This window comes from Geotrypetes seraphini, chromosome 4 (assembly GCF_902459505.1).
Source record: "Geotrypetes seraphini chromosome 4, aGeoSer1.1, whole genome shotgun sequence".
NCBI lineage: Eukaryota > Metazoa > Chordata > Amphibia > Gymnophiona > Dermophiidae > Geotrypetes > Geotrypetes seraphini.
In genome coordinates, this window is record NC_047087.1 from 217,528,631 (window position 1) to 217,556,397 (window position 27,767).

Consider the following 27,767-nt stretch of genomic DNA (forward strand, 5'->3'; position numbering starts at 1 on the left):
TTTTGGAAGTAGAAATTCAGCTTTGAAGATCTATTGAAGGATGGGGAGAAACCCAAATATTGCACAGAACAATGGGCATATATTAAAAAAAAAAAATTGAACACAGAACATATCCCTAGTAAGCCCCTCAGTCCTAACCTACAGAAGAAAAACATTCAGGAAGACCTAGGAAAGATGAACTGACTGTGATCTATAATGAAACTGTAACAGGTATGATTTATTGTCATAGAGGATTTGATCTGAATTTGCATCTGATATGCATATGCACTTATGCCAACGATGGAGCTGGTGTAAGTACTCACACCTAGCTTCCAGAGATGTGTGCATAATTTATTGCACTCTATAAGTTACATATCTGTATGTGCGCTCCACCAAGATGCTGCCCATGTGAATGTGCACCTGCAAACTAGTGCTACATAAGATACATGCATACTGAATAACATATAGCTGGCATTCTGGCATTTAGAACATGTGCACACATATATGTGTCTAAGCTGCTGTTAAGATGATTTACACATATGTGGCACCAAGGGTGTAGACTGCCCTCCAGCTTTAGGGGTGCTCAGGGGTGGACTGAGGGGTCAGGGTATTCCTTCCCCTCCCCCTTTACACATGTACTAAACATACCTTGGTTGATGGGGATGCCAAACCCCTGCCAGCAAATTCCTGAACATGCCTCCTCCTTCCTGGCACTGATTCTTGATGTACAAGTTGGTGGCATGCATCCAACCACTGCCAGAAGTTCTGATGTATGCTTCCAGGCCCCCAAGGTCCCCAGTGTAGCACCTTTGTGGTAATAACCATTCTCCCAAAGTGTTGAAACAATGTTTGAACCCCAGTTTCTCTGATGATGTCTATGCTATGCTTGTCTCTTCATTAATTATCTCTTCAGTAATTATGTGTTATGGGGTAATTCAATACTGTAAATTCTGTAAAGTTAGGTGCTGGGATGCTTTGCACCAAGTGTGATTTCTGTTGTCAACTGCATGCACAATGATATTATAGAACACTAGCGTAAGTCGGTATTTACCTGCCAATATTTAGGCATGGCTGCTTGCACGTCAAAGGCTGGTGTGCATATCCGCAACTAAATGCTGCAGTTGTGGACATAGGAGAGGCGTGTATGGACATAGTATCACACTTTATCTTGACTAAATCACTCAGCAAGGTTGAAGACAGATGAAATCACTTTATACTTAATTGTATGGACCTTCTGACTGCATCCAGCACTAAGTGCTGCCGGTTGTTAACCTCTTTGTCGGTCCAACTTTTATTGTGTATCCATACTATTTTGTTTTCTTTTTTATATTAATTTTACTTTTCAATTTAATTTAGTTTACTTCATATCCTTATCATTGTTATTCAATATAAAAACAGAAGAATGCCACTTAACTTTATAGTGAACTATCCTTCATGGTTCATTTACCTCTCCTGACATGCATGTTTCAGATGAAACTTTTCTTCAGGGTCGACGGAACATTGCAATAAAATATACACTATTCATATAGTCAAGATGAAGTGTGATGCAATTGATTGAGTATACAACAGTGGCATACATTTACAGGATTACTGGACATAGGAGAGACATGGACGGATCAGGAGCATGCTCAGTAGTTATGTGCGTAGGTTATAGAATACTTGCGTAACTGTAAGTATTCTAGAACTTAGGCACACAACTACTGAGCTTGCTCCTGATCCGTCCAAGTTTCTCCTATGTCCACATACCCCTTGCAGTTGGGCACTAAAAGGGGCCCTTTTACCAAACTGAAGTAAAAAGTGGCCTTAGCGCACCCTTACGTGGGTCTTTCCAGCACGCTAAGGCTATTTTTATTGAAGGGGGGAACTGGCCGAATTTCAGATTTTTTCATTAATGGCCATAAGCTAATTTTCCCATTAGCACATTGCCATTAGTGCATGAGCCCGTACTGCCACCTATTTTGTAAGCAGTAGGAACTCATGCTCTGAACTGCCCTAATTGTTTGGCATGGCACCCCATGCTAGCTGATTTGCATAGACGTGCCTCTCCGTAAAAAGAAAAAAATATTTTACTGCATGCTTTGTGTGTGCACATGGAAAAATTTCCACAGGATGCCTCAGCACATCCCACACTATGTCATTCTAAGCTGCAGGAAGCACATGTTAGGGCCTACCACAGCTTTGTAAAAGGGCCCTTGTAGGATTTCTGCTCTAAGGTTATAGAATTATGCCTAAGTGCACTTACATGGGAAACAAGGCAATTAATACTGTATATCCTACAGCTTCCAGGAAGCTGATCCCAACATACCTTATTAAGGTGACAGGTTTCACCCTCACAACCTTTACTCCAGTTTTGAAAAGGAAATATACTTTATTTATTCGCCTATCCTAATAGTTATTCATCTTAGTTTTTTTCCTGGTTCAAAATAGCCTTGATTCTAAATAGGTAACTGAGGCTACAGGAGACAAAGGAGCCCTTTTACTAAAGTTTAGCACACGCTAATGGACATGTTTTAAGTGCCGCATGATCCAAAGGTATAAAATAGGAGACGCAGCATGTAGGGTCCCCAAGTTATTTATCGAAAGTCACAGTAAGTGAAAGTGGTAGAAACAGGTTTTGAACACTGGTTTCCAGTCCCATAGTAAAAGCCTAGTATCACCCAGCTCCCTATACAATGCTTTCTGTTACTCACACTGCTCTTGCCATTCCTGCTCCTCAGTTTCATTGCGCTGACTTTGCTGTTGAGCTTGCTTGAGGCTCAAATACAGCTCTTTTGCTCTGAGTTCTTCCTGGTGACGTATCTGCTCCTCCCCTCTTTGCCTTTCTTCTTCTTCTTTTCTCTAAATAAAACATAATGGATTTCAGTATTATGTATTGTGCTGAGGAATTGCATATATGATGATTATTAATAGTATGGTTGAGCCTAAAATTTTGTCAGTTCACACAGCATCTAAAATTAAGCCTAGCTTTGGTATTTAACTTTATTTGTAGATTTAGTGGTGCTCTCTATTTACCTAGTCTTGCTAGTCTTGCTGAATGTGCATATAATTGGCAACTAGGTTGCCGCTCCTACGCATAGTTTAAGGGCTCCTTTTACTAAGCTGCGCTAGCGGTTTTAGCACGCGCTAGACGCTAGCGCCTCCATTGAGCTGGCGTTAGTTTTTGGCGTGTAGCGTGGGGTTAGCGCGCGGGGCAATGTAGCGTGCGCTAAAAACGCTAGCACACCTTAGTAAAAAAAGCCCTAAGTCTTTTTTTTGTTGTTGTCGTAACTTATTCATGCACATCGTATACAAAGCGACTGAATTTTGCTGCTCTCTATATAACTTTAATGTCAGTCCCCACCCCTAACCTTGCCTCTTGGTTTGTACACGTTTAATATTTATAGCCTACTGTAATGCAGTCTACACAGAAAATTATGCATATTACTTGGACAAATATATAAAGTAGACTTATGTGGCCAGCACTGACACGGTCTGCTAGGTCTTTGTAATTTCAGTTGTTACATTTTCCTAAACTTCCAACAGTGTCTCCTAAGGATATGCTCAAAAAGTATTTAATTGAAGTTTTGAGGATTCCTCCTGAATCTATTTCAACAGTGGTTAGAACTTTGGCCTTCATTCCCAGTCCTCAAAGACAACCAACAGGTCAGATTTTTAAAATATCCCTAATGAATATGTATATGCCTACTACTCTATGAGTTATTGTATGCAAATCTCTTTCATGCATATTCATTAGGGATAGCCTGAAAAACCTGACCTGTTGGTGGCTCTCAAAAACTGGAAATATAGACAAAAGGGTTAGATATTATCACATACCTTCACAAAAGATAGTGAAGGGCAATAGTTGATTGGAATAACGACAAATTATGAATTTTAGGGGCTGAATATTTCCTGGTGTCTCGAAGGAGACTCAGAAGAAGAACAGGCAATTTTTTTGTGAGGCTGAGCAATCAGCAAATGGGGCTGTGTTTTTCTTGAAATTTCCATTCAAATCTATATATATATATAATCGGAAGTATGTATGTATGTGTGTGTGTGTGTGTATGTGCCGCGATCACGCAAAAACGGCTTGACCGATTTGAACGAAACTTGGTATGCAGATCCCTCAGTACCTGGGATGATATGTTCTGGGGGTCTCGCGGCCCACCTGCACACGTGGGCGGAGCTATAAACATAAAATCAGATTTCACCCATTCATGTCAATGGAAAAAATGTAAAAAGCTGCCATTCTCACAGTAATTCAAAAACGGCTTGACCGATTTGAACGAAACTTGGTATGCAGATCCCTCACTACCTGGGGTGATATGTTCTGGGGGGTCTCGCGGCCCACCTGCACACGTGGGCGGAGCTACAAACAGAAAATCAGATTTCACCCATTCATGTCAATGGAAAAAATGTAAAAAGCTGCCATTCTCACAGTAATTCAAAAACGGCTTGATATGTTCTGGGGGTCTCGCGGCCCACCTGCACACGTGGGCGGAGCTACAAACAGAAATTCAGATTTCACCCATTCATGTCAATGGAAAAAATGTAAAAAGCTGCCATTCTCACTGTATTTCAAAAACGGCTTGACCGATGTGAACGAAACTTGGTATGCAGATCCCTCACTACCTGGGGTGATATGTTCTGGGGGTCTCGCGGCCCACCTTCACACGTGGGCGGAGCTACAAACAGAAAATCAGATTTCACCATTCATGTCAATGGAAAAAATGTAAAAAGCTGCCATTCTCACTGTAATTCAAAAACGGCTTGACCGATTTGAACGAAACTTGGTATGCAGATCCCTCACTACCTGGGGTGATATGTTCTGGGGGTCTCTCGGCCCACAACTCTATGTTGCTTGCTCAAGGGTGGGTTCACCCAACAATTTATATGTTCTTGCTCCTGGAGGTGAAACTAAAAATGTTGTTTATAATCACGTTTTGCGTTAGTTGTATTGTCTTCATTTTGTCAAATATTTCACATTATAATTTGAATATTGTACTTTTTATTAAGCTGTAAAACAATAATTTCATTCACCACTATAAATAATCTTTATTTGAATCCATTTACAGTGTTATTGCTATAATTAAATACCCATGCAACGCCGGGGCATCAGCTAGTGTGTTATAAAATATCTATTCTTTAAATAGGAGTAATTGGGGGAGGTGGAAGACTTCCGAGGCTGTAATGATGGTGAGGCTCCATGCTTAGGGAAAATTTAATTACTGATTAACCTTTATGTTCATTTTTATTTTCTTTGGATATTGGATTTGGGTCCCATATCTTTATGGACTTTAGTGTGATGGGAAATTGTTAATTTCTTTTATTTTTTGTTTTCTTTATTTACAGTCAGATATATACTGTTTTCTTTATTTACAGTCAGATATTTACAGTTCAATGGATACTTGCTTATGAGTATATATAATTATGAATCAAAGGTAAAAAAATAATTGTATTTCTGTTATAAATCTCTCTCTAATTTATTCTGAACATTAGATTTTCATGTAAACAATGGCTTTTACTTTAAGAGGAACTATTTCAAATCACCTGTGGCCAAAGTTCTGAGGTAAAGGGGAACAAGTAATCAATGTGGGTGAGATGGAGTGGCTGGATTAATCTCCTTCTCCTCATATAGGGCCACTTTAAGAGAGATATTGTTAGATAGACTAGCCAGGAGGGTGGGATCCAGTTAGAAGTTAACCCTCTAGAGAAAAAAATAGAAAAGGGAGGCTTCAGACACATTTGCAAGCCTATGATGCAATGCCTGAAGACAGGCCAAAGAAGGAAGATTGCATTTTGCAATTGGTTTTCATGCCTATGGCTTAAGTCTAGAGACAGGCCAAGGTAGAAAGACTATATTGTAGAATGAAAGTTCAGCCTGCTAGAAGATGGTCACTGCTAAGTGTGTTAAATTGAAACTGGGCTTTGGGAATCCTGACAGAGCACAGTTCATTTTATTGTGTGAAATTGAACTTCTGTTTGATTGCTGCCCGTGTTTGAACACTAGAACAAGAATAGTTATTTGGTACCTTTTTTTGATAATAAAAAAAAAAAATTTTGTTCTTATTTATCATGTCTGCTGACTGTGTATCTGAAGGCCCGAGTCTAGCTTCTAATTTAGAAGATGATCCAGTATATAAATTCAAGGATTAGATTAGAGCCCTGCCACTGCCGACGCTATTACAATGGGCAACCATAATGACATGCTGTTTGCTGTTAACCCCGGCTATTAGTAACTAGGCCTCATTGTATAAAATGAGACCTGTACTTAAATAACACAAGTTAGTGGTAAAACAACATCTTAATGGTAGCGTAACTATACCCCCAAATAATCTAATGTTAAGTCAAATACAGTTTTCAACAACTCACTGATAATTTGACCACACACTTTGAAAGATGCAGTTTATAAAAGTTCAAAGTCATTTACTTCAATTCCAACTTTTAAATAAAACTTGGAAACCTTGTCCATGGTGGTTTATATTTATTAAAATGCTTTCTATACAGTTTAGCTAACAAAAGGTCAAAGCAGTTTACAAAAATTATCCACTAATACTAATCTACTAAAATTATAATAATAAAATTATGGTAGTATATGCGAACAGAAAATTACATCATCTTTAGAGAGCTGCCTTAATTGCTCTCGCAGATGTGAGAGATTGTTCAATTTCCAAAGCATCAGCAAATAAATTTGATATGACTTAAGCCCTCTTTTAAATAATTGATATAATGATTCTAAATATAGGATTAAAGGTAGCGAGTTCCAGAGTGTTGGATCTGTGACACTAGGAACTCCTTTTATTAAGCTGCCTTAGGCATTAACGCACGGAATAGCATGCGCTGAATTGCTGCGTGTGCTAGACCTTAATTGAGCTGGCAGTAGCACGCGGTATAGCATGCGGTAAAATTCTGCGTGTGCTAAAAACACTAGCGCACCTTAGTAAAAGGAGCCCTTACTAAGGTACGCTAGCGTTTTTAGCACATGCAGGATATTACCGTGTGCTACACTGCGCGCTACACGGCTAGAACTAATGCTAGCTCAATGCTGGCGTTAAGGTCTAGTGTACGCAGCAATTCAGCACGCGCTATTCTGCACGTTAATGCCCTAACGCAGCTTTGTAAAAGGAGCCCTAGGGTGGAGCTTAAAAAATAGAAAAAAATAGATATGTTCCACCTTAGAACTGTTCCACCTTAGCTAAAAAATATTTGCCAAAACGTTTAAACCTTTTATTTAAATATCTAGAGGTAGCCCAATCATCTCAAAGTTAATGAAAACAACAAATTAAGAAAACTGCAGAAATACAAATATATTCATGAATAAGTTTTGTATCAACCATGTAAATAAACATTTTATTTAAAAATGTATATACCATATATTATCTATATGGTTTACATAATGACAGTCATAAATGTTGGACAAACATTTTAACTAATTATAAAAACTGTACCATAAAATTTGATCATTAATCAGATAATACATTAGCTACATACAAGTCTGTAATGCAGCTATGCTGTAGAAAAGCAACAATTTTTGTGTAGTCCTGCATTCAATGTCAGTTTCTTGCTATCTGGATAAACCTGACTGTGCATTCAATCATTTGTAATAAGAACTGAAGCTGTGACTTGTCGTTGTCATGAGGTCTCCATACTGTCTGCATCCTCATCAGTGGAGCCACCACTTGATGATATCAGTACTGCTGTTTCAGTTTCTCTTATTTGCAAATCATCCATTTGATGACGCCTTTTAAGGTTCTGCTTCTGTGTCTGTTTTGCAACTAATGATGCATCGATACCAACCATTGATTCTCTTCTTTCCTTTTCACGCTGAGCCGGTAAGAATTCCGTTTTCAGCAATTGTCTTCATGCTGAGAGCACTGGCATGAGCAATGTCAGAGATCATCAAGCCTGGAGACAAACTCAGCATCTCTGGCTTGAAATGTTACAGACTGCTGCCCTTTGTTCTTAATTTCTAATTTATTTATTTTTAGAATTGATATACTATTTAGAGCCTAAAGAGGAAATTCTAAAGCCAGTGCCTAAACCTAATTGAAGAAACCTGGTAGAAAAGGGGAATTCCTTGTTATGTCTCATCATGTGACAGTTTCAAATTACATTTCATACAAATCAAATCTTCTCCCATAGAAATGCATTGATCCATTTTTTGAGAGCTTATTTCTCCTGAACCCCGTCTCACCCCTCACTTCCTGCCCATCCAATGTGGCTCATTTTCAACTTTGGTTAAACTTTGCACTGTTTTCCCACATGTTGAATTTGCTCCTGTTCTATTACATTGTTAGAGAATATGTTGACCCCAGACAGACAGGGAGACAGGGGGATGTTGGGGGTTCAAGTAGGTTCTCTTGTAATTTCTTGGCAATATTTGTTTAGTTGGAAAGACTAAAACTGTATTTCTCCTGTATGTTTTCATAGTCTTACGTACTTTCCTACTTTTTTTATACTGGCTAAAGTTTATTATTAGGTTTTTATATACCGCCTATCAAAGTTATCTAAGCGGTTTTACAATCAGGTACTCAAGCATTTCCCTATCTGTCCCGGCGGGCTCACAATCTATCTAACGTACCTGGGGCAATGGAGGATTAAGTGACTTGCCCAGAGTCCACAGGAGTCCATACATTAGGTAATCTATCCATGCTTGCAAACCACTTGCAGAAGAATGTCAATAACATCTTTCAGCTCCTCCTTCTTCAGCAATGAAGTATAGCTCCCTCTTCAGTTTTTCCTTCTACTAACAAACAAGAAAGAGGTTTCTATTATTTTTGGGTCTTTTTACACCATTTTCAGGAGGCTTTGGTGCCAGAGGACCCCTTATTTGGGGCTACTCTGCCTGGAAGAGAATGCAGACTCCACGAGGGTGGACCGCAGCTCACAGGGCAACCTCTGGGTGTATCTAATGACCCAGCCTACTTTGCGTTACTTTGAGGCTTGGGTTCAGTTCCCCTGGGAGCCTGTTCATTTTCTGATTTATTTGAGACCTGAGCACAGGCTAAGGGGCCCCTGTGTGAATCCCTTTTGGTTTCAGGGAATCAGCTGCATTTTATTCTCACAGCAAGGATTTGTAAGGATTGATCCTTCAGTCGGTTCCAGTCCAACTGGCAGCCAGAAGATTTCCAGGTCTGGGACTGTTCCACAAGGATTTGACACAGAAAGTTCATTCTACTTCAGTCAGGCTGAAGCAAAGCAGGCACTAGCAGCTGCAGCACTGTGGGGCAGATTCTATAAACGGGCATCCCAATTGTAGGCAGCGATAGGCATCCTACTGCCATTTGGCAGCCAATTGGAATGTATGTTAAAAACAAACAAAAACGAGGCAGGTTGCCTACACTGTACACATTTGTCGCAAGTCTAGCGAAATGCTTAGAGACACTTAAGGCCACGGGAGAGGCTATAGGTATCTGGCCAACTAGAGTCATAGGCCACTCCCAGTGCATCTAGCTAGTTTTGCAGTGTATGTCGGGGGGTGGGGGTGGGGAAGGGAGGGCATGGGTGAATGGGGAGTGTGCTCGCGCCCCCGCCAAGATGACACCTGGGACAGTGCTCCCTTAATATGCCACTGAGCAGCCTGAATATCACCACTATCAGGTTAAATACTGGTTCTACCCAGGCTCCACCGAACTTTTGCTAACAGACCACCCCAGGAATAATTGGCGAGTGCAAGAGGGGATAGAATTTCAGCAGCACTGTCAAGTTAAGTTCTGCTGAATATCAGCAGATAGGTAAAAGGAAACAATTTATATAGACAGGAAGATCTCCTGCTTGGTTAAATCGCTTTGAATATTGGGTGGTTAACATTTAGGAATGAGCTCTTATGCCATTGTAAAACAACATGTCTTAAAAGTAGCTTACATTGATAACTATGTCCCAGAATTAGAAATAGGCCACAATTAGGCAGTACAAAATGTGGTCTGGTGCGATCCCCCTTTTTTTAGAAGTGGAATAATGATAGCCTGTTTCAACAAATTTCCCCCGTTTTTCACCATTGCTGTGTTTAATGTGGCTACATATAGCAAATGGAAGCAAAGTTAAAACACAGATGAAATAAAAACATTTTTAGATTTCCTGAAGAAGCCACTAATAAAACAGGCTCCTGTTGGGAACCATTTTGGAGATAAGTGCTTGATTTTACCCCGCTTCACAAGTTATATATAACTATAATGTACATGCGCAGAGTATTATTCACAAACTATGTTATTGAATGTGGTAGAGGGTTTTGACCTATGATAGATATCGGTCTGGGTATAAAGACAACATGTGTGTCCCAACTGTTAAGTGGGGTATATGAGTTACTGTGGATCTCTGAGGTATTTTCCACCATCATTTGTAATTTTGATTAGTGAGCAGTAGTAACCTGCAGTTTGGATTACTCCTCTGTTTATACAAAATAGATCACATGTTAAAATTAATATAAGACAGATGGGCATTCCACAGCTTTGGGGCAAGAAAGAAAAAAAGCTGAATTATGGGTTGATTCGTACTGAGTAATTTAGGAGAAGGAAGAACAAGATGATAGGTATCATGAGAACGTAGAGACCGGTGTGGAGTATATGGAATTACAAGGGAAGATAAATAGATAAAGGCCCCCAGTCGTAACCCTTGAATGCTGGGCATAAATGTTTGAACTATATACAAAACAATATAAAACAGGTGTAGAACAAAGAGCAGACCAAACGAGTATATGGAGCAAAAAGAAATTTAATGTAACATGTGCCTGACATGGCCACGTTTCGCCCAAAGGCTGCATCAGAGGCAAAACTAGAGAGGAAAAACAGACAGCAAGCTTCTCTATAGTGTAACAGTTTATCAAACAATCCAGAGTATTTAAATATAAAGAATACACTTCTCACTGATATAAAAATTCAGCAGCTGTAGTCCTGCTGCAAAACTCCTTCCTGCTTTTCCTCTCTAGTTTTTCCTCTGATGCAGCCTTCGGGCGAAACGTGACCACATCAGGCACATGTTACATTAAATTTCTTTTTGTTCCATATACTCATTTGTTCTGCTCTTTGTTCTACCCCTATTACAAAACAAAATAGGTAACCAGTGTAATAAATGAAATGGAGCGTGCATTCTTCAGAAAATATGCACACAATCTTCATGAAAAGTGTGCACTATTTGCTATATTGCCCCTCAAATGAATAACAAAACATAAAACAAAATTATTGTAAATGACAAAGAAAACTTAAAAAAAATTGATATTTGGGGACTTTATGCCCCTATGTATTAGCTTATTACTCTTATTCAGAGAAAAGCATAAATTGGAACAAAGATTTGAGCAGCTCTGTGTTTTGAAGTTTAGCAAAAAAGCTAGACCATCTACTGTACAGTATTGATAACTGGATACATGTGTCTAAAGTACTACAATTATAAAAGATACATTTAGATTTTATTTGGCAGAAAATGCTATTTAAACCCTATGAGGAGCCATTGTAAAGTTCTCAGCCTAACCAAGAAGAGAATGATGTGGAGCCATGAAACTTACAAGTTATTCCACACTTTTCACGACACTTTTTTGTTTCATTTCATATCACTGAAATGAAAAATGTCAAGAAAAGTGTGAAATAACTTGTAAGTTTCATGGCTCCACATCATTCTCTTCTTGACTGAGCTGAGAACTTTTCAGCACCCCCTCCTAATGGTGGTGATTACTGAGGGAAATAAAAAAAAAAAAAGTCATGCCTATAAACCCACAAAGTCTCAGATGAGGAGCATATCAAATATATAACTGCAAAAATAAATGTACTGATTAAAAACATTTTTAAACCTTTAATTCTTCCTGGAATTTTTCTTCCACCAGTTTTGCTGCCTTCCGGTCTTCTATTTCCACTTTCCACTTTTCAGCCACTATTCTAGCTTTTTCTTTTGCCATTGCATCCCGGAATTTCTTTTCAATTTCTGCTTCTTTCAGCTTCCTTTAGGATATAGAAAACACCATAATTAAAAAGAATCCAAGAGAAGTATATAAGCATTGGTTCTGAATGTGTGGCAGGGCTTTAAATTTTCATATTAAGGAGCTATGAAATTAAGGGGACATGAAAGCAGATATTAGCTAATATCTATGTACAACATGAAGTATTTATATGTATATTAGTTTTACAATCAGATTCCCAATGACAATGGTAATGCATTTGTATTTTGTAGTATTAATATTCAATATACTAGCCAGTGTTAATCCATATGAGGCTTTACATGGTCTGTCTAATACACAAAGAAAACTGCACTTCAGGTTGTACTTTTACAGAATTGCATTAGGCACTAGCATGCACCAAATGCAACAACAATAACAAAAAAGAACTAACTCAAATGTATTAATTTTGAATTCCAAGAGAGGACCCAACACAAGTTGAGTTTCAGCTGATGAGCCTTCCTCAGGAGTCCAATACATCTATATGATAAAATGACACTTGAGTCATAACTAGCAAGTTATTAAGTCACTTGTATAATAATTACCGCTTTGTGATGAAATGGAACTGCTAGAAACTAATAGCTAATCGATTTACTCAACCAAGATGGACTTTTACTAAATTGTGATCGTATATTCCTGACTCATTGGCTTAGACTCTTTCATTTCCTTTGGATTTTCTTTGCAATATTTTTTGTAGGGGTATGTTGTCCTGCTCTTTTGCAGTTTGGCAAATAAAGTCGAACATGGAATACACTAATGTGTTCCACATTAATTTTGAGATATGCATATTGCAATTATTTTTTGCACTCTTTGAGAGGAAATGTCAAGGACAGAGAGTGGGTAAAGGGTAAAGGCTGGGATTTGATAGACCGCTTTTTCTGTGTGGTTACAATCAAAACGGTTTACTTTTTAGTTTTTAGACAAGTACTTAATTTGTGCCTTGGTCAATGAAATGTGTAGCCTTCCTCTGGACCAACTCCATCCTGTTTATATCTTTTGAAGTTGCAATCTCCAGAATTGTACACAATATACAATTCTGAAGACCGCAGACTTAGGTGGGCATTCCTGCTTGGCACAGTGGTTAAAGCAAGCAAACAAATAGTGGCGATGTCCAAGGAGAAAGATGCCCTGATTTATTTCAAACTTTTCTTTTAGTCATTCAATGACTCAACACCAACATGTTTTGGCTCATATGGCCTGCATCAGGAGTCTTCTAATCAATGTGCCATATTTGCAGAGTAACAGATAATGTTTGGACATCAACAGTGTATCAACATCTCATGTGCTCTCTGTGAAGTAACTCAAATCTACCAGCTTCACTCTTTTTCTTTAGGTATGGACTCAACACGAGTCATGTTTCAGCCACTAGGCCTGCACCAGGAGTCTTGACTATTGATGAAATGGCATTGATTAAACAAAATGATGAGTAAATGTCATTTGCAGCTGAAACACGAATTATGTTGAGTCCTTACCAATAAATTTGATTTTTAAACGCCACAGGCTGCCTTTTGTAACCCCTCCCTCTTTGATTATCAATTCTCACTCTCTTCACCTTCTGTAGTCAGGTTATCTTATAAGTCAAAGTGAGAATGTTTCTAAAAAGAGGGAAAAGTTAGCATAAAATATAAAACTGCCCTAAATAAAAGATACTGGGTGAACAATAAATGAAATCTTTTAAACAAATACTGGTTCTAAAAGTTTTTGTTAGTTTATTTTTACAAATCTAACAAAATGTATATATCTATATAACTTTAGAACAAGTTTCCATATAAAATCTATCTCAAAGAATTTAGTTCTTTGAAATAATTTTTTCCTCACAGGGTCCAGGTGTACTTTTTTCTGCAGAGCCGTTGGGTACCAGCGCTTCTTCTTTTCAGGAGATTCAGCTTCAATAAATGGAGTACCTACTCCCTAACTAAAAACAAACCAACAACTAAGGAAGCAAAACCCTATGACACCCTGAAATTTATATTTATTTCTTTACTTTTGACTAGCTACCCAGAGAAAAAAAAAATGGATAATTATAATTTCCCTAAACTTTTTCCCACCCACAATGTATCTTAATCTATAGGCTTATCTCCAAGGTTAAAAATTCAATGGTTATATAAACCAAAATATTTTAGTGACAGAATTCACTCCAATTCACAACTGTTTTTTATAAATAACCAGAACTCATCAATAAATGTTTCCTCAGCACTACTTCTTACAACGTCAAAAAGATACTTTCTATCCTGTTTTCTTAATGTTAACCAGGACAAAATTAATTTAACTGTTACTAGATTCCATTTAAATACAAGAGCTCTGCACCTCAACACAAAAGTGACAGAAAATCACTGTATGACATAACCAAACACAGCCCTTGCCACAAAAATAGCCCAGACTTGAACTTAATTAACATTAGCCAAAAATCCACTATAAAATTTTTTTTTTAATCTTTTTCTATTCTCAGGCAACCAAGAACAACCTGTCTTCCAGACTGATAACCACCCAACTGTTCTCCCTGGCCGTTTTAGAATTCTCCCCAGCATTACTGACTTCTACATGAGGTCATCAGACCTGTTGCAGACATCAGCAGTCTAGAATTCCAACAATCAGTCGTGCAAACACAGCATTATCTTTGCTGGACAACAACAACAAAAAAACTTTTAACTTTAAAATATTAGAGGAAAAAAACCTTCTGTCAGGTCTCTCCTGCCCTGGGTCAACTATAACATATTTATTTTGTAACCCATGGTTACATTTTCATTTCTTCGTCTCCTCCGCTCAGTGACATAGTACGGATGATTGGCACCCCTCCCTGCCCCCTTCCACGCATACGCCCCCCTTTCCCCATACTTTTTCAACTTCTCCAGTGTGAGCAGCTGCATGTCCACATCGCTGTCAGCTCCCCCTTTGATGTCACTTCCTAGGCGCGGATCCCAGAAGTGATATCAGAGAGAGCGCCTATGCTGACGCGGGCAGCAACCTCACATTGGGGAAGTAAAAAATGTACGAGGAAAGGCAAGGGGCATGCGCATATCAAGGGGAGGAGCTGGGGGTGGAGAGGAGAAGGGGTGCCACACTGTTAGGAAGACCACGCCGCCCAGGGCAGACTTCCCCCCAGCACCCCACCTTTCTACGCTACCTGCCTCCGCTGTTTTTGTTAACAGCCATAACATTTCTGATATTTGATGGCAGGTAATAGACATAATTGAGATGGAACGAAAGGGTGGTAATTTTCAGCATCTAATTATTTTTAAGGAACAGAGACGGAATAGTTGTGATTGATCAACAGGTGTCAGCATCTATAAAAGAACGCAATAAACATTTTAAATTCAAGCCATGTGGGGAGAAATATCAAAACTTATTTTGGATGGTAAAACGTATCGTTAGCTTTAGTAAACTGATTGGACTGTGATTTGAAATTGAAATAATGTTTTTTTTATGGTGCTTTACTCTATGCAGAAGACCCTTGTCCTGATGCAGATTGGCACTGGTCTCCCTGATGTTTCACAGATAAGTATTCTGAGGTAAATATTTTTGATATAGAGTGATATTTGAATTTGGAATTTTGAAGAAGAAAATGAGAAAAATTATATATAAAAGGTCTTATGAAGCATTTTGACAAGTATAATAGTCTTCCAAAAATTGACAGATGAGCTGTCTCCGATTGGCCCATAGATACAAATATACTTAGATATAGATATAGAAAAAATAGTATGTTTAAAGGAATATTAAAGATATTATGACTTTTTGCACAATCCATTATCTATGAAATATTAAAGTTAAGTCATATAATAGCGCTGGGAATAATTTGAAAGAGATTCCTGTCATATACCCTGATGTAAGTGGTTTGACCAGTTTTAAACTGACTGTAATAATATCCAGCAGCACTATCTGTAAAAAAAACTGCTGAATATATCTGCCTCAGTGGCATTTATCTGGGTAGCAGGTGCACATGAAGGCAAAATCAAATCTGCAATATGTGATTTTATTTTTTATTTAACAAACTCTTTTATTAAAAGTATCTCACAGTAGAGATAAGGAAACATCAGTACTTGTAAGAAACCAAGGTATACAAGACTATAATCTCCTTACTGTATAGTATACAGCAGAAAAGAAATCTCCCACCTTCCCGTATAAATGTCTTCTCTCAGATTTAAAAGGAAGGCAGAGATTAAGTATGACTTCACCTTTATGTCTTAGATCAGTGGTTCCCAACCCTGTCCTGGAGGAACACCAGGCCAATTGGGTTTTCAGGCTAGCCCTAATGAATATGCATGAAGCAAATTTGCATGCCTATCACTTCCATCATATGCAAATCTCTCTCATGCATATTCATTAGGGCTAGCCTGAAAACCCGATTGGCCTGGTGTTCCTCCAGGACAGGGTTGGGAATCACTGTCTTAGATGAAAAACACCCTCTTCCTCTTCCAGTCTTTATACTTCCCAATAAGCAATCCATCAAATGATACTGCAACAACCCCCATTTTCCCCAAAACTATCCCAATCAAAACTCCTCCCACCCTTTCCAGTCAACCCCCTTCCCTTCTTTGAGGAAAAGAAAAAACGCTTCTCACCAGAACAAAATCTCTCTTCCCAAACATGAGCTACCAAGTACATAAAGCCACAAGGAGGCCACATATGTGATTTTACTATTAATTATGGCTTATCCTTGAAATCCACTGCTTTTTTTTCACCTGTAAAAAATGTGTATAATCTTGCCACCCATTCATTATAAAGCTTTCTGAAACTTGATCCGCTTGAAATATTGGTTTGTACTCACCATAGTTCCTCTGCCTCTTTCTGTGCTTGTTCTCTTGCTTTCTTTGCCATCAGTTCCTCTACTATCTGCTCATACGTCTTGTCACCTAGGGCTTCTCCCATCACCCAGACCCAAACTTTGCCATCATTCCCATGAAGCCACTGAATTTGCTTGCCAGGATCTATAAAGTTCACCAGAAATAAAAGGATCATTGGATATCATTATTAGAACATTCAAAATCCTATGTGCCGCCATTCATTTTTTAAGCCAGTTGTTTTATATTTTAGGAATTTAGAAGTCACATTCTCTTCTGTTTACAGCAGCAGATCGGAAGAGTTAGGTTCAGCTATCCTGATAATGATATTGTAAACTTGAGAAACCCAATATATACTATATTCCCTAAGTTCTGCCTTGGTTGAGATACATTACAATTTTGTGAATTAATTCTATATAACAGTGGTTCTCAACCCTGTCCTGGAGGATCACCAGCCAGTCAGGTTTTCAGATTAGCCCTATAGCCTCCATTATATGCAAATCTCTCTCATGCATATTCATTAGGGCTATCTCAAAAGCCCAACTGACTGGTGGTCCTCCAGGACAGGGTTGCTATACAACATTGCATACAATAATGGATCAAAAGATTTTTATTGTTACTACTACTGACATTTTTAAAAAATTAGATTATTATTTATTTATTTTAAAATGTATATACCGCATACAACTATGTGGTTTCCATATCACATACATAAAATCTTGCTGCCCTCCAATTATCACATACAATATAGACATGTCAAGACAACATCGTTAATCGTCCCTGTTATAATAGGGATAGAGCAGAAATTCAATCAATTCAGAAGTACAAACAAGCTTTAAATCATTCATTGATGTCAGAAAAATTCTAGAAGGCGATTATCAACTGAAATATATCTTAGCATATGAAGGTGTTGGCAAATAATTACGTTTTCAGCACTTTCTTAAAATTCATCCTCCCCATACAAAACCGCAAGATACCAGGCAAGCGTGATAATGCTAATGAAAAAAGGTAAAGATTTACATAGTAATGTGAATAATAGAGTAAAGCCCATTCAATCTGTCCAGAAAGGTGACTCGTGTTGTACCTGCCAATTTGTTTAGGTTGTCTACCAAATTGTTTGGGAGGCTGGAACTGAAAGTTAACCTTCTATGCCTTTTTACTAAAGTTTTACTTTGAGTAGAAATGCTCTATATTTTTATTACTACTATTACTAAGCATTTCTATAGCACTACTAGATATATGCAGTGCTGTACATCAACACATAGAAGAGACAGTCCCTGCTCAAAAGAGCTTATATTCTAGTCAAAGACAGACAAACTGAACAAGAAGGTATTCCTGCTGTGCTCAGGTAAGGGAATTAGAGCAGGAACAATAAGACAGATATTAGTGCTTAGAACAATAAGACAGATATTAGTGCTTAGAACAATAAGACAGATATTAGTGCTTAGAAGGTGGGTTGGAGTTTGGAACTGAAAGCATCTTCAAAGTCTGGATTTGAATACTGACAATAGGAACGATAGTGGTAAGTAGATGGGTGGGGATGGGGTCAGAGGAATAGGTGGCGAGTTTGGAGGAGAAAAGAAAATGGTGTAGTTTCCTCCTCAGTAATTTTAGGAAAGGAAGATATCCATTTTCCATATCGGGATCCTCTGCTTGCCCCACAACGTTTGGAATATTGTCGGCATTTTTGTTCCTTACCAGGTCCCATGAAAAAGCATTCCTGGCATTCCCCAGCCTTTCCGTAAATAAAATATTTTCTGATATTGCTTTTAATTTTTCCCTCCTTCCAGCTTCGTTTCATGTCTTCTAGTTTTATAGCCTCTCTGTTTTGGGAAAAGGTTTATTTGTTCACTAATATCTCACAAGTATTAAAATGTCTTTATCATGTTTCTTTTGTCTCTCCTCTCCTTCAGGGAGTGAGAAGTGGCTTAGCCGTAGAGCTGCTGCTTCAGCTCCCTGAGGCTGTGGATGAAATCCCAGCACTACTCCTTGTAACCCTGGGCAAATCACTTAGGCCTGGATGCATTAAACATAATTGCTAATACCCACTGGATCGCTGTTGGCCGATTCTCTGGCTGACTGTGGAAAAGCAATCGATGTACCAAAAAGATTGAATGCAAAAGATTCGCACAGAGGTTCATCGTAATATCCATCTCTCTCGTCCGACTGATTGGTGTAAGAGCAAATCTCACATATGCGCAAAGCTGGCAAAAGGAAGCCTGAGCAGCTGAGAGGCAGGGAAAGCTCTGAAAGCAGCCTCCTGCTACTCAGTTGTTCGGGGCAGGAAACCTTTTTTTCTTTATTTAACAGATGTTGTGCATGTGTTACACACACAATATCTGCCCCACGGAAAAAAAGCACACCCCGATGTCCATGCACCAGGAAACAACCAACCACATCCCCCTCCCCCATACAACAACAAAAATGGCAGGAGCGTTGTCCACTCCCTCCTGCCACCATCATCAGCGGTGGGGGATTTTTTTTTTTTTTTTAATGGGAAGATATTTTGTGCATGTAACACATTCAAAATATCTGGGCCATTGAAAAAAAAAAAATGAAAAAACAAACAGGCAGACCTGTCGACAGGTCTAGACTAGCCGTTTGTTTTCCAATCGCTAAAATCCCTGGTTTGGTTTTGTTTTTGCATAGCCAAGCAATGTTAATGTATCAATCGCTTGGCTACTATGCATGGGGTTTTAGCTAATTTGCATGGCCGGATCAGAAAATGGGTGATTGAGGGGAAAAACACACCGTGAGCTGTTATGTGAATTGGGTTGGTAAAACGATTGTCACTAAAGCTTTTAAAACAGATGTAGCGACGATCACTGAATAGTGCATCTAGCAGTTAATCCTCCATTGCCCCAGGTACAAAATAAGTACCTGTATATATATATATATATATACTAGTCTTTAAGCCCGTTACATTAACGGGTGCTAGAACATATGTATGTGTGTCTGTCTTTATTTCTTTCTCTCTCTCTCCTTAACCGCTTTTTTTCTTTCTGCCTTTCTTTTTCCTTGGCTGTCCATCACCACCCCTTGCCTGCTCCCCCTGTCCATTTTCCCTTCCTTTTACCTCCCCTGTGTCCACCACCACCCCTTCACTGCTCTCCTTATGCAGCAGCAGCCCTTCTCCCTTTGTTTTACCTCCCCCCTGTCCAGCAGCACCTGTTTCCTTCTCCCCCTGTCCAACATTAGTCCTCCGTTCCTTTTTTCTTCACCCCCCCCTGTCCATCAGCATCTCTTTCGTTCTCCCCCCTGTCCAACGTGTGCTAGAGTAGAATGTTTTTTTTTCCTTTCTTTCTCTGTGCTAGGATGCTGTCTGTCTGTCTGTCATTCTTTCTGTCTGTGTCTCTGCCTTGTGCCCTGACTTCCTGTATTTCTCCATTGCGCCATGCCTGCCTATCTCTTGGTGTGTGCCCCCAGCACACCCTTCCCCCCAAAAGAGCCCCGTTTTCCAATGCCCCTGCCCCCTTTTGTGCCATGCCTGCCTGCTCCGTGGCCCCCTTCTGTTTCCCCCCTATGATTGCTGCTGGCCCAGCAAACCCCTCACCTCAAAGCAGCCCCCTTTCCCTCTCCCCTTGTTGAGCCATGCCTGCCTGCTCTGTGATCCCCTGCCCATGATTGCTGTGTGCCCCCAACACACCCCTACCCCCAAAGCAGCCCCTTTCCCTCTCCCCCTGTTTGCCTGCCATGCCTGCCTGCTCCCTGTGCATCAGCATCAGCATTTCCCTCCCCTTCACCTGTTCCTTCGTAGCAGCATGCAGATAAAACGGCTCCCTTAGTTATTTGCTGGATTTTTTTTGTTTTTAAAGTTTAAAGATGCCGACGCGGCTCCTCTCACGATCCCGCCTGCGTCGGAAGCCTTCTCTGACACAGGCCGGGATCGTGAGAGGAGCCACGGCGGCAGCGTTAAACTTTAAAAAAAAATCGAACAAAGAACTAAGGGAGCCGTTTTAAAAGCCGCAGCCGCAGCTTAAGGGACAGGATTGTACAGCTGGACTTGCTCCTGGGCCCGCGTCTGCCCTCCTCCAACAGCCGGCTCCCTCGAAGCCCTCCTCCCCTCCCCCTTTCCCTTCCCGCGGTCCGTCTGGCTGCGGTCCGGCCTGTGGAGGCGATTGGCTGGTGACGTGCAACCCGCGCATGCGCACTAAAAAAAACGGGACAGCTCAGGGAACACGATTTTTTTAGTGCGCATGCGCGTCCTACCATTTTATTATATTAGATATAAGTAACCACAAAAAAAACAGTATATAAGTTGCATTCCCATAAATATTCAAGCCTTCAAGTTTCTTCTCATACATCTTCTAGCATAGACCCCATACCATTGTGGTCACTTCCCTCTGAACAGCCTTGAGATTTTTGGGGAAAGATATGGCCTCCAAAATGAATCATATATTACCCCAGATGAGATTTCATCAATGTCTTGTACAGTAGAATTATCACCTCTTTCTTTCTATTGGTTATGTCACTTTCTGTGCAGCCAAGCAACCTTCTGACCTTGGCCACCATCTTACCATAAGGTATCACCAGTTTGAAATCTTCAGATACTATCACTCCAAGATCCCTTTCTGGGTCTGTGGATATCAGCCTCTTACCAGTGGTGTAGCAACCACATGCAGTGGATGGAAAATCCCACAGTCCTCTGGGGGAGCCCTCTAAGCTAGAAAGCTGCACAGGAACAGGTTGGCACTCTCCAGCGCCTTTCAATAATTCAGCCCATCTGCACTTGCTCTCTTCAAAAGGCTGTGGACAGCGGTTCCTACACGCTGCCCATGAATGACCTGTAAGCCTTCTCTCTGACGTGTTTTACGTCAGAAGGAAGGCTTCCAGGTCAGCCACCAGCAACATATAGAAATCAGTGCCTGTGGCCTCCTGAAGAGGTAGAAGGGTCTGAGAAGGAATACTGCAAGGGAGGGGGGAAGGGAAAGAGAGAGAGGAGAACTATTATATGTAAAATATTATATGGGGAGCCCCCTTCAATATTTTTACCCCCAGGCTTCTGATATTCTGTCTAATCCACTGCCTCTTACCTCCTAGCACATACAGCTTCTTTACATTTCTACATTGCTTTACATTAAAGCTTAACTGTCAAGTGTGAACATGACATTGCGCTGTTCAGGGCGTAACCTGGAAGTTAGCCTAACTGAGGCTTTAAGGATTTCCCAGAGTGTTAACCAAAGGCCTCTGGGAGATATTACAAGTCTGATCCTTGGTGATGTCCATGTAAGTAGATTGGATGTCTCCTACCTTTTGGACTTAATTTGCATGTTTTAGGACCAATGTTCAAGAGCAACTAAAAAAGGGGAAAGTGATTTGATATACTGCCTTTCTGTGGTTACAATCAAAGAGGTTTACATATTATATACAGGTACTTATTTATGTTCCTGGGCCAATGAAGTATTAAGTGATTTGCCAAGAGTCACAAGGAGTGGCAGCGAGAATCAAATCCAGTTCCCCAGCTTCTTAGGCTGGTGCACTAACCATGCTGCCACTTGAGTGGACCTGGAACCAAAGAAAAAACCCAGTCAGCTTGTATCCAAGAATTGGACCTTCCTTGGTAATCAGGAGACATCAGATCAAACTAACCAAAATATGATACAGAAAGGTTCTAGAAAAGGGATACAAACAGAGAGAGAAAGAGACACACACACCTGTGGATATCCATGCTCAGATAGCCATTTCACACATACCCTTCCTCAGCCACCTACAAAAGGACAGACATATTCACTTATGCACAAACAGAATTAGAGGGAAAGGTAAACATTGCGACACACATACAAACAGATCTGTAACAATTTTCTGAGTGCTTTACATCAGTTATATGCCTATTTATATTTAAAATACCTTTTTCCAAGCCACACCCATTTGTTATTTTATTGTGCTACAGTTCCATCTGAGACCAAAGATCAACCTAAGCTTCTAATTTTTGTAGATCTCTTTTCTTGCTTTCCGCTCCCTCTGGGCCAACTGTTGCCATACTATTCCTTTAGCTCTTCAGCAAAATGGTTTATAAAGCTATAGCAGAACCCCCCCAATCTAATTAGACTAGTGGCAAAATTATATATTACATATACTTACAAAGGGTAGGAAAAGCCTCAAAAAACCAGAGCTCCATGGGTGAGACAATAGTAGTAGGCCCTGCTACAATCATAAGCATAAAAACCTCCCCCTCAAAAATATTTTGTTTTAAAATAAAATATTTTGGAAGGGGGGAGGGATTATGCCGATGACTGTAGCAGGAACTACTACTGTTGTCTCTGAGGCAATTCTGTAAATAGTGCCTAAGTGTGACTGTGCCATTTTTTTTTAGGCCAAAATAAAAGACGCTGTAGAGACAGATGTTATTGATGCAGACTTTTATTCTGTAAATGTGATCCACATATATGAATGATGGATCCTCCTCTTCATTCATATATGGGGATCACCTTTACAGAATATCAGTATCAGTAACATCTGTCTCCACAGCTTCTTTTGTTTTGGTTTATTGTTCTCCTGTGGACACATTGGGTCAATTCTTATGGTTGCCATTTTTCTAGGCTCCAGCCGATTTAGGCGTCGTTTACAGAAACCAGGCCTTAGTGTTTGTTCACAAAGCTATTGAACAGAATTGGCCCCCTTGATGGATCTCTGAGGCACACTACTCTTTCATCCTAGTGAATTCCATCCTACCTCTTTATCGGTCAGTCAACCAACCAGTTTCTGATTCAGTCTACCACAAAGTGACCCATACTTAGTTTATTCACGAGCTTCCTATGAGGAACAACGTCAAAGGCTTTGCTGAAATCTAAGGCAGTGCTTATCAATCTTTTTTGCAACAGGGACCCCTGACTCTAAGAAAATGATATGACCTCCTGAAGGAGTGCCTATCTTACAGTACTCCTAAATTTCTTGTAAATTGATGCAGGACTAACCAAAAGAGTGAACTAGTTCTCTCTTCCTTATGCATAGATGCTCTTAAGATATAAGCCCTCTTTTATTAAGGTGCGTTAACCGATTAGCGCATGCTAATTGTTTTAGTGCCAAATAAACACTAATGTGTGCATGTTAGTCTGTGGACGTGATAGAATTTAGCACACGCTAATTCGATTAGTGTGCGCTAATTGGTTAGCGCACTTTAGTAAAAGAGGGCGATAAGGTGCAGATACTTCTCTGCACTTTAGGATACAATGCTAGAGATGGCTAGGTTAAAGGAAAGGTTTCTAGAGTAATTGTTAGACAAGTTTTCTTCCAAACGTTTCAACAAGACTATGGTTGCATTTCTCTCATTGACCTCCAACTCTTGGAAACAATGCATTGTTCCCAGCAACTCTTATTTTTCATGAGTTTCTATTTTTATTTTTGCATTTCAATAATATAAAGTATGCAAAATATTGCTTAGCAGAAAATACAAGAGACCAGACCTGGATTCAATTAAGAAAGGTCATGTTATAAAATAAGCAGTAATGAAATAACTGGCCATGAAAGAGATCACCAACTAAACAAAGTGGAAGAGTACCTTCTTTTTTAAAAATCCTTCTGTACCATTTCCTATCTGATTGCACATCTAAACTTGACGGGGGAGGGGAATGTAGGGGGTCAAGCCCTTTTTTCTTGCTAACATGAATGCTAAAGCGTGTATGCACTTCTTCAAGGTGGTATATGCAGCAACACTATTGGCAGTCTAATAGCATGACCACTCAAGACAGAACCCCTACAATATAACCCTGCCTTCCAATCCCCTCCTAGCACATCTCTCACCTTCCAATTTTAAGAATCGTCCCTATAATGTCAAAGATAAGGAGATAACTGTAATCAATGCTCAAGTCCATGTGGGTGCCATGAATACGTCTGACCTCAGGTGGGGCTTCTTTCTGACAAGATAATGGTCTGTGCTTGGTTCTATAACATACTCACTACCCCTTCCTCTCAGAAGGGATTCAGAGACCCTACCCACTAGATCTTTGACCTAGAAAGACTCGAGCTTCAGGGTGGGAAAAGGGAATTCTGAAGTGTTAACCTAATGAAAAAAAAGTGATATTACTGCATTATCTCCTGAGACTTCCTTTGAGGTTAGTTTTGCTAAAGATCTCTGGCCAGTACAAAGCTGAATTGGAGTTGTTTCTCTCTGGATTTGTCCCCTTTTAGACGCACCCTAAATGTCATATTAAATCAGTTTGTCTTCCCAAACTGATGGGAGGGTAGGAGTGTTTGTGTGTGTGTGTGGGGGGGGGGGGGGTCCATCTAATCCTTCCAGAGAGTTATCCATCCTAGAACTCTAGAAATTCATATCTTGCATTCAGTCCATCTTTATTGGCTGTTTGTCATAACCATGTAGTTTCTCTGGGGCAAAAGCAGATTAATGTCATAGGATATGACAATCAGAAGAAATACAGCTGGAATTCATCATCACAGAAAGTAGGCTGAGGTATTGGAAGTAAGTAATTTTGCTTTGTTGAAAGGTAACAATGTTGCAGACTAAAATAGAGAATATGAAAACAATATTCTTCAATATAACAATTTGCAATTACTTGATTTTCCTATTAGTAGAATGGTATTTTTTAGCTATATATTTTTCTGATTATACATCCTCCTAATTCTTTGCCGCTATTATCACAAGCTGATTATTATGCTTCTGGAATGATAAGAAAATCTAGTAGAACAGAGGGTAATAATGATATTTTTCTAGATCTGACAGGGCCAATTTAACTGACCAGCAGGGGTCCTCTTTGAAGGAGACAACCTGTTGAGCTACTGTACTATCATTGTCTCCTTTATTTGGTGTCTGACAGGGATATTATTTTTTTACTCTATTTTCAATTTTATGTAGCCCATAAAAGTGAGGGTTTACTTCAGAAAGTGCACAAAAATAGGAAAACAAAAATTAAAGTAATTTTTGTGGATAGGGAAAGCAACATGTCTTTACTGGTTGACTCACAAAACCCTCAGATAACCTCCAAATGCCCTGCAATAATGCTAGATTCACATAATCCTATATAAAAGCATTTTTATTAGGCATTTGACTAGATAATGAAGCATATAAACAATAGATCAAAATAGAAAAATAGCAAGAACAAATAAGAAAGCCCCAATTTTTAATCAGTTTGCCTTTTCCCTTTGTTCTATTTAATAGTCTTTCGTGGTCCTAAGTAGACTTCCTCTCTGTTTCTTTTTTTCTTCAAGGCACCAAACTGGGCACCCAAGACTCATCAGGATCTCCTACAAAACACTTTCATAGGGGAAAAAAACCCCACCATTTTCCACAATCAATGTACTTTCCTGGAATTTAGATTGTTCAATCCATGTCATACATGTCTGGACATTAAAATTACCAAAATAGTCCTTAAAATTATCTTCTTAGGAGAAATCAAAATAGGGATGGGCTGGGTCAAGAACTGGTTGAGTGGAAAGCAACAGAGGGTAGTGATCAATGGAGATCACTCTGAGAAAAGGGATGTTACCAGCGGTGTGCCTCAAGATTCTGTTCTTGGGCCTGTTCTTTTTAACATTTTTATAAACAATATTGCTGAAGGGTTGTCGGGTAAGATTTGCCTCTTTGCGGATGATACCAAAATCTGCAATAGAGTAGATACACTGGATGGTGTGAATAACATGAAGAAAGACCTGGCAAAGCTTGGCCTAAAATTTGGCAGGTAAAATTTAATGCAAAAACCAGAGGGAACGGTACAGTTTAGGGAGTGAAGAAATTATGTATATGACAGAAGAGCAGGACTTGGGTGTGATTGTATGTGATGATCTTAAGGTGAATGTTGAAAAGGTGACGGTGAAAACTAGAAGGATGCTAGGTTGCATAGGGAGAGGTATGGCTAATAGGAAAAAGGAGGTTTTGATGCGCCTGTATAAGACTTTGGTGAGACCTCATTTAGAATATTGTGTACAATTCTGGAGGCCGCAGCTTCAAAAAGATATAAAAAGGATGGAGTTGGTCCAGAGGAAGGCTACTAAAATGGTATGTGGTCTTCATCATAAGGCATATGGGGACAGACTTAAAGATCTCAAGCTGTATATTTTGGAGGATAGGCGGGAGAGGGGAGATATGATAGAGACGTTTAAATACCTATGTAATGTGCGATGATGCACATGAGTCGAGTCTCTTTCATTTGAAAGGAAACTCTGCAATGAGAGGGCATAGGATGAAGTAATCTAAGGAAATACTTTTTTACAGAAAGAGTGGTAGATACATGAAACAGTCTCTGAGAAGAGGTGGTGGAGACAGAGATTATGTCTGAATTCCAAAGGGCCAGGTATACTGTAAACACATGGGATCTCTCGGAGAGAGAAAGAGATAATGGTTACTGCGGATGGGCAAACTAGATGGGCCATTTGGTCTTTATCTGCCATCATGTTTCTATGTTACTTCTCTTCAAAATATAATATTCTTAGAAACCTGTTAAAATACATCTTCAACACGAAGTTCTAGGGATTGTATTGGATCAGACCCAGAGGTCTCGATTCACCTTCTGGAGGATACACAATACCGTGCTGGTTTTTTACTTCTCATCTTCAGTTTTACATCTCTTCTGATCTCGTCTATGGATAGGCCAAGCCAACCTTGTGCAGATCCTCTTTTCCTTGTACCATAAAGAGAGGCAGCTTTATGTTGCTCATTCACATTTCCAGGCAAGAAAACCCCCCAGCCCCAGTACATAAGGCCTTAAATTGTTCCCAAAAGCTAGATGAAAGAAACGAAGTCTGAAATGTGAGGAACAGAGTTCTCTCGGGGGTGTATAAAGAGAGAGAAGAGATATTGAGGGGCAGCAGAATGAACACACTTATAGGTTATTAATCTAAGAGTGGAAATCCTCCACCTACAGTCCTGCCAATGCTTATGTCGCCCTTAAAAGAACAGTTTATGTTACAAAAGCATCGTGAAAGAGAAATGTCTTTAACTTCACCTTGAAGTTGGCAAGAGTTGATTTTTCATGTAAGTAATTTGGAATATTATTCCAGAGAAAGGGGGCACTAACAGAGAAAATTGTAGCCCACATTGTGCTTATATGTTTCAATGAGGTAATGGTAAGAAGGTTGTGGGCTGTAGATCTTAAAGTCCTTGAGGACAATCACTTAGCTTTGAGGGAACAATGCTCAGGACACATACTGTAAATAGAGGTGCC

At 39.6% G+C, this 27,767-nt stretch overlaps 1 protein-coding gene across 1 annotated transcript in view; it reads right to left on the reverse strand.

Moving 5' to 3' along the window:
* SH2D4B (SH2 domain containing 4B) overlaps positions 1-27,767 on the reverse strand; it is a 155,498-nt gene that overhangs the window by 112,689 nt on the left and 15,042 nt on the right. Inside the window, exons 4-6 of the mRNA XM_033942958.1 lie at positions 16,641-16,800; positions 11,735-11,882; positions 2,670-2,817 (exon numbers count right to left, since the gene is read on the reverse strand). Coding sequence (XP_033798849.1) covers positions 2,670-2,817; positions 11,735-11,882; positions 16,641-16,800 — 456 coding nt within the window. The remainder of the gene's footprint in view (positions 1-2,669; positions 2,818-11,734; positions 11,883-16,640; positions 16,801-27,767) is intronic.